The sequence below is a fragment of the Salvelinus alpinus genome, chromosome 31 (genome assembly GCF_045679555.1).
Source record: "Salvelinus alpinus chromosome 31, SLU_Salpinus.1, whole genome shotgun sequence".
NCBI classification, from domain to species: domain Eukaryota; kingdom Metazoa; phylum Chordata; class Actinopteri; order Salmoniformes; family Salmonidae; genus Salvelinus; species Salvelinus alpinus.
Window position 1 is genome coordinate 13,531,434 of NC_092116.1, and position 14,757 is coordinate 13,546,190.

General features: G+C 42.5%; 1 protein-coding gene across 1 annotated transcript in view; it reads left to right on the forward strand.

Moving 5' to 3' along the window:
• The window catches only part of LOC139561288 (phospholipid-transporting ATPase ABCA1-like), a 230,979-nt gene that overhangs the window by 70,049 nt on the left and 146,173 nt on the right, over positions 1–14,757 (forward strand). Inside the window, exons 15-17 of the mRNA XM_071378277.1 lie at positions 2,140–2,362; positions 6,535–6,756; positions 13,401–13,605. Of these exons, the coding sequence (XP_071234378.1) occupies positions 2,140–2,362; positions 6,535–6,756; positions 13,401–13,605 (650 nt within the window). The remainder of the gene's footprint in view (positions 1–2,139; positions 2,363–6,534; positions 6,757–13,400; positions 13,606–14,757) is intronic.

Sequence of the window (14,757 nt, forward strand, 5' to 3'; positions counted from 1 at the left end):
TTCCAAGTTCAACTTTTTTGACACTCCTATTCTGTTTCAGTTGCTCCTAGAAACTTGGTGGTGTTAACTTGAACCCTTCTTGTGGCTTTACACTGCTTCCTGTGAAAGTGATACATCCCACGAGAGAACAGGAAGTGACCTCGAAGCCAGGTCGCTCCCATTCAAGCACTCACATTACTGAATTTTCTCTGTCACAAGGTCTGTCTCTACATTGTGAAGTAGAGGACAAGGTACACTGTTATTCCCCTCTGACTCCCTAATTGGTACTACTGAGAGACAGCATTTAGTTGATGTCTTTCAAAGCTAGGCACAACTCCAAATCCTCTCCACAAATGGTTAGAAAAGTCTGTTTTGTGGTGCTTGCATTCTGGCATATGGTAGTGAGGGATTTATAAAAGGCACTTCTCATCTTATAAATGGACTATCCTAGCGGATCACGCCGTAATTTGCAATTAATATGATACATTGGCCCGTGATATCATGTAAACTTTTATAGTGTTTTTAACATCTCTGGGTAGCCACTACCCATGTTTCTATGCTCACATATGCCTCTACTAACTCAGCTAGGTTTGGAGAAAATCTTTAGGTGCTGGAGAGAGAAAAAACCTTTCTGCTCCTGCTTTCCTCGTGAAAATGGTCCTCATTGTCAGGGGCGAATTACCAATTAAAAGAAGTAGGCTTTTGTGCCGGCCCGTTTTCAATTGGCCGAGTTTCAAAAGTCCCGTAACAAATCACTCGCCCAAAAGTTAGCCGAGAAATTAGCCCAATGTAAATGCACTGGAAATGTGCTTTCATTAAATCGTAATGTTTATTAGCTTGAATGTGGGACACTGTTCTACCTATTACGGTATATAGAGTCCCTTTATCCTGCCTGCCCCACCGTGATAAACTGGTGCTTCGTTAGCATTCTAAGGATTGTATTTATGGTCGGTAAGCACAATTGATATGTGAAATCTTTACTTTGTCAAAGGCTCAATCCATTTGATATATCTTCTTAACTGTCTAATAGAGCAATGGCAGCACTTTATTATATTGGCGCCGTACAATATATTGACATGGCATTATGAAACGTGATTGAAGTTTATTGGGAGGAATCTTATCCTGGGGCAGAGCTGAGCGATTTCCACTAGATGGGCCAGATGCAAAGTCAAAATTGGCTATATATATCGTAACAATCCAATGAAAACAAGAAATTAGCTTTCTGTTCATTTAAGGTTAGGGTTAGGCATTAGGGTTAGCAGCGTGGTTAGGGTGAAGGTAAGGGTTAGGTTTAAAATCAGATTTTGAGACTTTGTGGCTGTGCCAGCTAGTGACTATCTTGCAGAGCTGCCTCCAGTACATGAGTCATCCCAATAAATACCACCAACCTGCTTTAATACTGTCTGATTCTATTGTAACATCATCAAATGATCCATCATGCTGAGTATGGCGGGTGCTTCTAGATGGTTAGATAGAGCTGATGCACAAGGTTTATGAAGGCTAGCTCAATGTAAAATCCCCTTATAATAGAGCTGAATCTATAAACGTATTGGACCCTTGATTAAAAACTCCCAGAGTGTGTCTATCTTAATGGATCATCCGTTGGGACGATGACATTTACTGCATCAACAGAACTTATTTTCTCTCTCGGTCTTCTAAGGGGCAAGGGTCCGTTCACTGGATGAAAAATGAGGTGTTCAGACAAAATGTTATCCTAAACTGTGTTGAATTTCTCAAAATGACTAGAGGCCATTTTAACAATAGAACAATGGTTGCCAAGGCTCCCTGTTCAGTAAATTATTATGCTTAGCTATGATAGTACAACAAGATTAAAACAACGTGTGAAAGACTATATTAGTCCATTAAACTAAGTGCTGATTCTGAACTCAAGATACACATTGATTTGAAGACGAGATTGATTTTGTTTTTGTTAGTTGTTCAACATGTCTCATTCAGCCCATCTCTGAAAACCTGATTGCGAGAGCTCTGTCTTTACATAAGGAGTGGGGTTTATACAACAGATGATCAATAAATAATGCATTAACTCCCATCTTTCTGCATTGCCTTCCCTTATCAAAACCTGGGCTTGTCGATATCACCGGCTTAGCTGTTTCGTGACCTCTGTGATTGCCTCCCTTGCCTTCCCTTTGCACCCACCAGCTTCCTCGCGAGTATCGGAACCATGCTTCCCATGTACCTGGTGCTGGCCTTCATGTACACCGTCTGCATGACCATCAAGGGCCTCGTCCTGGAGAAGGAGCTTAGGCTCAAGGAGGTTCAACGGGCCGTTGGAGTTCAGAACGGTGCCATTTGGTTCGCGTGGTTCACCGAGAACTTTGTCCTGCTCATGGTCCCATGCGCATTCATAAGTGTCATGGTTAAGGTCAGTACTGAGAATGATGACTACTTTCAAATAACAAAGCACAATATCACTTGGTTACTAAAATAAACTGACGTGGAGTAACGGATTCCACCGGTTGTTAGCTATCATTGACTGTCCTTGAGCTTGTACAGCATATTGTTTCCTGATAGTCCTACTTAGTGTGCAAAGTAACACAGAAGAAGATTACCATGCAAGTCATATAAACTTTACGTAATGAGTTAAACACATCCGCGTTGGTGTTCAAACGGCACTGTGCCGTAACGCACCAAGTGCTATGTTGTTTAAAGAGAAGTGACGAGAAAACATTGTTTTATTTAAGAGAAGTATGTACATTAATCAGAGTACGTGTCCATATTAGGACAGCGTGCAGGTGCACAATATTTTGTTATACAGGATCTAAAAGATATTTGATTTGTAAAGTGGTTGTGCCTTGTTCTTTGTTACTCTTGCTCCCGTTAATTCTGGGATAACTAATGCCAATAATATATTTTTTTTAACGAATCGGCATGACCTATCTCAATTTCCACTGTGTCATGCTAATTGATTGAGCTTGGTACTAAAATCGTAATTCCCCTACATTAAAATCAGCCTTGTTGTAAATCATATGCCTGTATTTCCTGCGATTGCATCGCCTTCTTTGCACGCTATTCAAGCATGTACTAAATGATGTGTATCATCGATGTGACACAACTTCCCTAGTGACACTCCGGAGAGTCATACTGGTGCGACTAGATGAAAGACAGTATTCCACCCATCGAGACAGTCTTTGAATAAAATGTCTGTCATTGAGAATGGATCCATTAGGAGAAGCTATATACAAAAAAAATGACCATCTGTTATGCTGTGCACTTACAGAATCAAAGCAATTTTGGATGCTTACCGGAATATCACATTAGACTGGATATGGCCGACTCGATATGGCCTCTGAGTGACTTTATATAGTCATGTATGACAGTAGGAACACTGTGTTCGATGTTGTACAATGGTCCTGTTTGCTGCCATATACATACAGTATGTCCTCTTGATAACTTTCAAATGCTGCATCAAAATGTCCTGTGTTACATACAGCTTTCACCTAGTCATTACTGAACGGCGTCACACTTTAAGCTGTTGTTGTTGATGGGAGACACATGAGCTGCGGCTCTGTAGCTTTAAATGTACATCACTCTTCTGTGTCATTGATCCTGCCGTGTGTAATTAAGTGGCCTATCTGTTAAATTGATCCCCTGTCCATGGACTAATGTGCGTCTAAGCTAAATTATAGAACCATTATCACAATGAGGTGGCCATTTTGTTTGCTCATCACCACACAAACATGTTTGCATTGTTTTTATCTGCCTCTAAAAGGTACTGTGCCCTTTTCAGCCTCCTAATTCATATGCATGGTTAAATTAAAAAGAAAAGGATAGTATATAATGTAGATCAGCTAATACATGTTTTGCAGTTTAATTGGAAAATACTCCTGGTAAATAAAATTGATATTTGAACAGCTGGGCTAAATGTAATTTCCCCATCAGCCTAATGTGTTTGCCAGCCATCAGCAATGTGTAAAGATTAATAACAATAAATTGAGTTAGTTGGGTGCCTTGGAGGAACCCCTGGGCATGGTGGGTATTCAAATCATAGAAATCAGTTATTATTAGGATGATATTTTCATGGCCATTTTCTATATCAGGGAATCCGAAGGAAATTATTTGACTGCTGTGTCTGGACTAGGCATGACTGCCACAAGTTTGGTCATCCACACCTGAATTTCCCCTCTTCTTTTCCAATTGCCATTCCACTCCAGGGGATGTTAAAATGCTAATTCCCCTCCTGTCTAGAGTGATTTATCTGAGTTTATTAATATTGTTGGCTCAAACACTGTGGCCTTTCTTTGCTTCCCACTCAAAGAAAAAAAACAAGATGAAGCATTCGTTAGGTAAATCAACAGATTGGTTTGGTTCTTCACAGACCATGTTCCCTAATGGGAATATGACTTTAGTGGCGATCAACATACCCGCTATATTCTACCTCTATACGACCTCATAATGTACTTACTGCGCACTGGGCGAAAACTGGTTGAATTAACATTGTTTCCACTTAATTTCAACCAAAAATTGTAATGTGAGGATGTTGAATCATGGTGGAAAACTGATTGAATTTGAAAAAAGTCATCAACGTAAGGGAATTTAGTATTTTTTCTCCCAACTTTTACCCTAAATACAATGACATGGTGAAATGTTTTGTTGAATATACATTGAATTCACGTTAGTTGACAACTCAACCGAAAGTAAATCAAAATAGATGTTGTACTGATGTCTGTGTCCAGTGGGTGAAAGTCGTTTCAGAGTCTGTGGATAACATTCATACTTTCTTTGAGAGTCTGCCACATGCGCTTGTACACCTCGAAACTACTGTATGTTGACACAGAACTTTGCAGAAAATGAATGAGGTCAAAACATTGGAAATCCATATCTCAGGCCACTTGAATGCTATCACCACCAGTGAAGTCTATTTGCTCTAATATCTATCAAGTTTATTGCTGGAAATCAAGTTGTAGTTACATAATACACACATTGGGATTTTGCCACGACAACAGTAGAAAATCTCAATCAGCATCCAGATGTGACTGGGCCGTGTACACCCTGCCCGCTGTCCGACCCCTCCCCCCTTAGGTTCCTCCGCTCGCTGGCGCGCTCTCTGCCCCTGTACATGACCCTGGCCTGGATCTACTCGGTGGCCATGATCGTGAAGGGCATCGTTATGGAGAAGGAGGCGCGTCTGAAGGAGACGGTGAGGATGACGGGGCTGAGGAGCTCCACCTACTGGCTGAGCTGGGCCGTGTCCAGCGTGCTGCCGCTGGCTGTCAGTGCGTTCCTCCTCACCCTCATCCTCAAGGTGATTCACCACTGATTCCACTCTGATTCAGGGAGACCTTTGACCACTTCTTGAAGGGCTGTGGGCAATGGGCACCAACTCATTCTCATTTCAAGGCTAAGATTACCAATGGCTGGACAAGAAGGAAGTGATAAGGTATATTGTAATATTAGCATGTAGTAAACAATTAAGAAACAATCACTAGAAGTGCTGTAATACCAAACAGCAGAATTAGGCAACATTTCTTATCAATTTAGATGAGGCTGTTAGCTTGGCTACCACTGCTGGTAACGAACCAGTGGTGTATCAATACTCCTAATACAGTATTCAGGGGGTTTGGGTTTGTTCAATGGACATTGTAATGAAGTGTAATCAAAGAGTTTGGTTGCTCTAGTGGACAGACCTCCAAGACTGGGGAAGGGTCTCCTTTTAATGCAGCTAAGCAGAGTGACGCCACTATAGGGGTTATATTACAACTAACTATAGACTAACAATTAAAGGCTCACTCATTTATTAGAAAACAACAAAATGGCAGCAAGTGGATTGCTATTGGGTTGGGGAAGGGTAACCACTTTCAAATCCATAGAGGGAGTTATGGATGCAAGGACTGACAGTCCATTACGTCAACGTGATATTAAATCATATTTTGATACGACGGAATGTTAGAATTACAACAGGTGATACATTAGTAGGAGTAGTCTTCATAAGACACTATCAACACCTGGTGAGTCACTCTGCCTACTGCTTATCGAATCCTCAACAATGAGTCATTTTAATCAAAAGCTTTATTTTTGTTCTGCTTCGTGCTCTCTTCACAAATAATAACTTAATCACCACAATCAGTCATGATCACTCAGTTTTTTTGTAAGATGCCTGCTAGACACAAGAAATGGTTAAGGCTCAAACATCCATTGGCAATAAATACTCCCAAAGTGCTAACTAGGGTAGTTTTGTGGCTACCAATGGCCCTGTTCGAAATACATCCTTCCTTTATACTTCCTTGAAGTAAACACCGATCAAAAATGTTTTGATTGATGAAAGTAAAACCCTGATAACGTAGGATTATTTTTACATGAGATATAATTTTTTCTAAATCACAGTTCTGTAGTTGTAAAATATGGTGAGTTAGTTGTTTTGAAATGTAATTGTAATTGATCATCTACCTACAATAGCCTTGCTTTCACCTATCACTTACAGATCTCTGATTATCTCATGAAAACGAGGAAGGAAGCATTTCGAACAGGGCCACGGTGTTGTTTCCCCCCTCTTGTCCCTTTTATTATCCCTTTCTTTCCGACCCTCTCCCGGTGCAGTATGGGAAGGTGCTGCAGTACAGCGACCCCTCAGTGATCTTCGTCTTCCTGCTGGTCTTCTGCGTGGCCACCATCATGGAGTGTTTCTTCATCAGCGTCTTCTTCTCCAAGGCCAACCTGGCGGCGGCGTGCGGAGGCCTCATCTACTTCGTCCTCTACCTGCCGCACCTCCTCTGCTACGCCTGGAGGGACGTCATGGGGTTCCAGGTCAAAATCGCTGTGGTGAGTGGACCTATGGAACTACTGTACCTTCCACCACAGGTGCATAATGGACAGCAGAGACCCAGTGGGTGTTTATTAGGGTTTAGATTTGGAACTGTATTGAAGACTCAGTAAGTGATTCTGTTATGGTATTGAAGAGAGATGAAGTTTGTACTTTGACCTAGAGATTTGTGGGGTTCAGGCCTGGAAACATACTGTAAATACCAGGCATAATCCCAGCTTAAATAGCAGACCTGATTCAATAAATCAACTGATCATCAAACCCGTGGTGAGTTGATCAATTCAGTTGTGTTGGAACAAAAGCCTGCACACCCTGTGGTTCTCCACGACCAATGTGAATCTAAACAAGTATGAGAAGTGGGTTACTGAAATAAACACACACACACTATCTCACTCACACACACACTATCACACACACACACACACACACACACACACACACACACACACACACACACACACACACACACACACACACACACACACACACACACACACACACATGCACACGCCTAGTACGGATGCTGGGATAATGTCCATACACTGTGCAATCCCCATGACCTGAACTATAGATCCTTGCTCTGACACACAAGACAAATTTGGATTATAAACGAGTCACTAATGATATCCCTATGTGCTCTGTAACCATTATTCTCTCAACCTTTTAACTCTACCAGTGTATCGTCAGATCTATATTGCTACTTCAATAACCTTAACCTTAATAATAATGTTGTTGTATTTGTGGTTCCATTTGATCCAAATATTTATTCTCTCAACTTTTCACATTAGGTTCATGTGTTTTGGAATGTATCCCATTGACCTTATCCCATAAACAAGATACAATTTGCAATACTTCTGTCTGTTTTCAAAGTTGGAAACGTTGATTTCCTCTGACATCGTGAACTTCTGGTTTTCTAATAACGAGTCGTGTTTTTCATTTCCTATACGGGTGCAGTTATTGAGCTTTTAAGGTTTACTTCAAATGGGGATATTACTTTTCCCGACTCTCTGCCAGAAGTACAGGCACTCAGTCATTTAACTCAAGACTTTATGATACACATACTTGAGAAAGCGGATAAGTGTGACTGAATAAACCCATTGGGTAGTTTCTATGGGATTCTGTACTTTGGAATAAAAAATAAAGAAAAATAGCACATACATGCTCAACTTTGATTGTAGCGTTTCTGATTGACCTTTATGTTCTGTGCAGGATCATTTGTCCTGGAGCCGTCCGTTCTGCAGACACAGACGCAGCAATTCTTAATCTTCATTGCAGTGAGGCCTAGACACATCTTTCGATGTAGAACCATGTTTCCTTGTTTATCAAAACTGAGATATTACGCCGTGGCCTGAAAATATATCTTACTTTGGCATCTGACAATGCTTTGTGTGTTTTCTATGACCAAAAGCATGTGGACACCTGCTTGTCAAACATCCTCATTCCAAAATCATGGGCATTAAGATGGAGTTGGTCCCCCCTTTGCTGTTATAACAGTCTCCACTCTTCTGGGAAGGCTTTCCACTAGATGTTGGAATCTTTCTGCAGGGACTTGCTTCCATTTGGCCACAAGAGCGTTAGTGAGGTCGGGCACTGATGTTGGGCGATTAGGCCTGGCTCGCAGTCGGCGTTCCAATTCATCCCAAAGGCGTTCGATGGGGTTGAGGTCATGGCTCTGTGCACGCCAGTCAAGTTCTTCCACACCGGTCTCCAAAAACCATGTCTGTACGGACCTCACTTTGTGCATGGGGCATTGTCATGCTTAAACAGGAAAGGGCCTTCCCCAAACTGTTGCACAGAATCGTCGATAATGTATGCTGTAGCGTTAAGATTTCCCTTCACTGGAACTAAAGAGTCTAGCCTGAACCATGAAAAACAGCCCCAGACCATTATTCCTCCTCCCCCAAACTTTACAGTTGGCACTATGGATTGGGGCAGGTAGCATTTTCCTGGCATCTGCCAAACCCAGATTAGTCTGTCAGACTGCCAGGGAGTGAAGTGGGATTCATCACTCCAGAGAACGCGTTTCAGCTGCTCCAGAGTCCAATGGCGGCGAGCTTTACACAACTCCAGCCAACGCTTGGCATTGCGCATGGTGATCTTAGGCTTGTATGCGGCTGCTTGGCCATTGAAACCTGTTTCAAGAAGCTCCCGACGAACAGTTCTTGCGCTTCCAGAAGCAATTTGGTACTTGGTAGTGAGTGTTGAAACCGAGGACAGACTATTTTTATGTGCTATGTGCTTCAGCCCTTGGCGGTCCCGTTCTGTGAGCTTGTGTGGCCTACCACTTCGCGGCTGAGCCATTGTTGCTCCTAGACGTTTCCCCTTCACAATAACAGCACTTACAGTTGACTGGTGCAGTTCTAACAGGAAAGACATTTGACTAACTGACTTGTTGGAAAGGTGGCATCCTATGACAGTGCCACTTTGAAAGTCACTGAGCACTTCAGTACGGCCATTCTACTGCCAATATTTGTCTATGGAGATTGAATGGCTGTATGCTCGATTTTTATACACCTGTCAGCAACAGGTGTGGCTGAATTATGCGAGTCCACTAATTTGAAGGGGTGTCCACATACTTTTGTATATATAGTGTATATCTTTATGCCGGTATACACTACTTCCTTTAAACCCAGCATTCAAACAAGTAATGCCAACACAACGGCACAAATTGATCTCATCTGAGAGTAGTTTGTGTGCTAAGTAGTCAGGGTTTTTATTGTGTTCTTGTGTGTAAACGTTGCCAGTTCTCCTCATGGCATCTCCACTTTTCTGCCTAAATGTGTTTCATATATATTGTATCATGAGGGGAGAAAAAAACACTGCTTTACAGAGCTATTTTATTCCGTGCACTATTCCTCAGCCAAGTGCTTTTGTGGAGTTGTGCCCTTGGCATTGAGATGTCCTTCCTCTGCTCCCCCTGCTTAGACAGAAGGCTACTCCTTTCATTTGCATGAACAGTGTTCCTCTGACCACGTTGACTTACAGTCCATCCCTATAGTTTATTTATTAGAGTGTAGGGATGTGTAGGTACATTGTTCCCAGGCGCGCGCGCGCGCACACACACACACACACACACACACACACACACACACACACACACACACACACACACACACACACACACACACACACACACACACACACACACACACACAGAGAGAAACACACACACACAGAGAAACACACACACACAGAGAAACACACACACACACACAGATACACACACACACACAGAGAAACACACACACAGAAAACACAACACCCGCTCAGTATTGTGCGTGCGTATTGTCTTTGATATCATATTCATACCACTGCATTTGAATAATGAAAAATATTGTATATTTTAATGAGAGTGTTGTGACTCAAGGATTTTTCCTAAGCAAAGGTATTGGCTGTGTGTGTGATGTCACAGGGACAGCAATAAGATAGCACAAATACAAAATCCAATTATCTCTCCAGCGTCCAGTTTATTTGTTTCTTCCTTTGATTCACCTTCTCCACAAACAAACTAAGGATCCTCCTCCTCTCAGATGTAAATGCGTTGTTTGTCGTCTGTGCGAGCTCTCTAACAGAGCTAGTAGCTTTTTCCTTCTTTGCGCTGGCTGGGTGCTTGTTGTGGCCTCCGTATTGTCATGTTGACGTGTTTTCATAGCGGGTGGTCTGTTTGTGTTTGATTCTGCTGCGTCTGCCCTTCTCAAAGTCAGACTGGCCGCACCGTCGCTCTGTCAGCCTGTCACTCAAAGGTCACGGAGGGGTCATTCACTGCCCTGCCGTCACCCATTGTCTGGTGGTTGGCTGCCTATTGTTTGGCAGGCGAACGTGTCCGACCTTGGGCTTAGGGGGACAGTTGAATGGATGCCAGGGGCTGTGCATGGAGAGACTGCGGACAGAGGTCAGATCAGACCTCGGGTGACTGTGGGGCTGTAACTGCCCCTATTGTCAATGTCAGAATTTCATTCACTTGGAGACATTGGCAGTTGTCGATTTTAGACGGTTAAGATGCGACAGAGAAGGCCGAATATTGATATTTTTTTGGTGCTGTTGTACATAATGTGTTGGTCTACAAGGCTTTATTAAAAAAAATACCACTCAAAAACTATCTTTTGGTATTTGTGACCAACCGCCTCGATTCAGTCTTATGAAGCAACATTTGAAATGGTGTTTTTTTACATTGGATAAAAGTAGAGATACAGTGGGGAGAACAAGTATTTGATACACTGCCGATTTTGCAGGTTTTCCTACTTACAAAGCATGTAGAGGTCTGTAATTTTTATCATAGGTACACTTCAACTATGAGAGACGGAATCTAAAACAAAAATCCAGAAAATCACATTGTATGATTTTTAAGTAATTAATTTGCATTTTATTGCATGACATAAGTATTTGATACATCAGAAAAGCAGAACTTAATATTTGGTACAGAAACCTTTGTTTGCAATTACAGAGATCATACGTTTCCTGTAGTTCTTGACTAGGTTTGCACACACTGCAGCAGGGATTTTGGCCCACTCCTCCCTACAGATCTTCTCCAGATCCTTCAGGTTTCGGGGCTGTCGCTGGGCAATACGGAGTTTCAGCTCCCTCCAAAGATTTTCTATTGGGTTCAGGTCTGGAGACTGGCTAGGCCACTCCAGGACCTTGAGATGCTTCTTACGGAGCCACTCCTTAGTTGCCATGGCTGTGTGCTTCGTGTCGTTGTCATGCTGGAAGACCCAGCCACGACCCATCTTCAATGCTCTTACTGAGGGAAGGAGGTTGTTGGCCAAGATCTCGCGATACATGGCCCCATCCATCCTCCCCTCAATACGGTGCAGTCGTCCTGTCCCCTTTGCAGAAAAGCATCCCCAAAGAATGATGTTTCCACCTCCATGCTTCACGGTTGGGATGGTGTTCTTGGGGTTGTACTCATACTTCTTCTTCCTCCAAACACGGCGAGTGGAGTTAGACCAAAAAGCTCTATTTTTGTCTCATCAGACCACATGACCTTCTCCCATTCCTCCTCTGGATCATCCAGATGGTCATTGGCAAACTTCAGACAGGCCTGGACATGCACTGGCTTAAGCAGGGGGACCTTGCGTGCGCTGCAGGATTTTAATCCATGACGGCGTAGTGTGTTACTAATGGTTTTCTTTGAGACTGTGGTCCCAGCTCTCTTCAGGTCATTGACCAGGTCCTGCCGTGTAGTTCTGGGCTGATCCCTCACCTTCCTCATGATCATTGATGCCCCACGAGGTGAAATCTTGCATGGAGCCCCAGACCGAGGGTGATTGACCGTTATCTTGAACTTCTTCCATTTTCTAATAATTGCGCCAACAGTTGTTTCCTTCTCACCAAGCTGCTTGCCTATTGTCCTGTAGCCCATCCCAGCCTTGTGCAGGTCTACAATTTTATCCCTGATGTCCTTACACAGCTCTCTGGTCTTGGCCATTGTGGAGAGGTTGGAATCTGTTTGATTGAGTGTGTGGACAGGTGTCTTTTATACAGGTAACGAGTTCAAACAGGTGCAGTTAATACAGGTAATGAGTGGAGAACAGGAGGGCTTCTTAAAGAAAAACTAACAGGTCTGTGAGAGCCGGAATTCTTACTGGTTGGTAGGTGATCAAATACTTATGTCATGCAATAAAATGCAAATTAATTATTTAAAAATCATACAATGTGATTTTCTGGATTTTTGTTTTAGATTCCGTCTCTCACAGTTGAAGTGTACCTATGATAAAAATTACAGACCTCTACATGCTTTGTAAGTAGGAAAACCTGCAAAATCGGCAGTGTATCAAATACTTGTTCTCCCCACTGTATGTGACATACGCCAAGCTTCTTTAAACAGGTCACATTTGTTTCATTAGTCCATGGAAGTTCTATATCTTGAACACTTGATTGCTGACATGCTAAATATTATATCAACAGTGGACTAATGGAGCAAATACCAAAATACCGTTTTTGAGTGGTATTTTGTTTGTGGCATCTGGCTGGGCTTAAACGCTTGGGGTAAATGAAGCATGCCCAAACAGCTGGCAGACAACATGGAGAAGAGAGTGATCGGCTGTACCAGAGGATGTGTCATGGGCAAAGCATAATTTGCCATTTCCCTAGCTTTCCTACGGTATGAAAGATGTAACACGCTTTTGTTTGACACACATGACTTGCCATCCACATTTGTTTCTTTGACCAGCTGGAACTTCTTGGGCTGCACAAATCCAGTCCTCAAAGCCGCTGTCCTGTCTGCTGATGTTCTCTTCTTCTTTGTACTTAAAGGAAATTATTTATCAATAATTTACATTGATTAGCTAGACTAGTGTGTCCACATACCAGGAGGGAGAAAGCGGTAGAAAGCGTTTTGAAACATTTTAAAATTGGGTGAAATTTGCCCAATTAGAACAATTAGATCCTACATTTTGCCGTATTGAACACAACCACAATTTCCCAAAGCTAGATCATGTACTGATCATAGACAAAGACTAGAATGAGAATCAGCAAACACAATATAATTCAATGACAGTGTTGCATATCCTGTACAAGTTAATTGTTTTGCCTTGAACTTCCTGACGTGCTCTGCCACACTGATGTTGAAGTTGATATTGATGATCTGACGCGATCCTGATGTCCAGTCTGAAATAACCATCTTAACTGCATCCATTTCCAGAGTTTGCTGTCGTGCGTGGCCTTCGGGTATGGCTGTGAGAACTTTGCCAAGTACGAGGAGCAGGGCATCGGTATTCAGTGGAGTAACATCGCCCAAAATCCTGAAGACGGAGACCGGTATAGCTTCATCGTGTCCATCATCATGATGCTAGTCGACGCCCTCATCTACTGGCTGCTCACGTGGTACATCGAGAACGTCTTCCCAGGTAACTCATTCATGAGAACGCCATCAGTAATGCACTCATCCGGAGTGAAGTGTCCCCTAGGTACAGATCTAGAATCCCCTCCCCCAATCCTAACCGTTAGTGGAGAAAACGCTAAACTGACCCAAGATCGGTGTCTAGGGGCAACTTCACCCTAGTGTACACCGTAATGCTCACTGTACGGCATCCATATTAGGATTCTCCAACTCCAACTGAATCTGACACAACTTCCGTAAAGGTGTGACTGTCCTAATATGGACAGTGAGCATTATGGTGAAGCTGCCCCAAGCTGTGACCCTGGGTCAGTTTAGCATTCTCCTGAATGGTCCTAGTATGGACTGTGAGTGCTGTAGATAATGACATCTGTTAGTGGATAAAGTGTCGTTGATTAGTAACGCACAGTACCAGCCAAATGTTTGGACACACCTACTCATTCAAGGCTTTTGCTTTATTTTTACTATTTTGTACATTGTATAATAATAGTGAAGAAATAACACATATGGAATCATGTAATAACCAAAATAGCGTTAAACAAATCAAAATATATGCCATATTTTCTTTATATTAGCCACCCTTTGCCTTGATGACAGCTTTGCACACTCTTAGCATTCTCTCAACCAGCTTCATGAGGTAAGGGTGACAAGGTAAGGGTGGTATACAGAAGATAGCCCTATTTGGTAAAAGACCAAGTCCATATTATGGCAAGAACAGCTCAAATAAGCAAAGAGAAATGACAGTCCATGATTACTTTAAGATATGAAGGTCAGTCAATCCGTAAAATGTCAATAATTTGAAAAGACCTTCAGGTGAAGTCGCAAAAACCATTAAATGCTATGATGAAACAAGCTCTCATGAGGACCGCCACTGGAAAGGAAGACCCAGAGTTACCTCTGCTGGATAAGTTCATTAGAGTTAACTGCACCTCAGATTGCAGCCCAAATAAATGCTTCATAGAGTTCAAGTAACAGACACATCTCAACATCAACTGTTCCGAGGAGACTGCGTGAATCAGACCTTCATGGTCAAATTGATGCAAAGAAACCACTACTAAAGGACACCAGTAAGAAGAACAGACTTGCTTGGGCCAAGAAACACGAGCAATGTACATTAGACCGGTGGAAATCTGTCCTTTGGTCTGATGAGTCCAAATTAGAG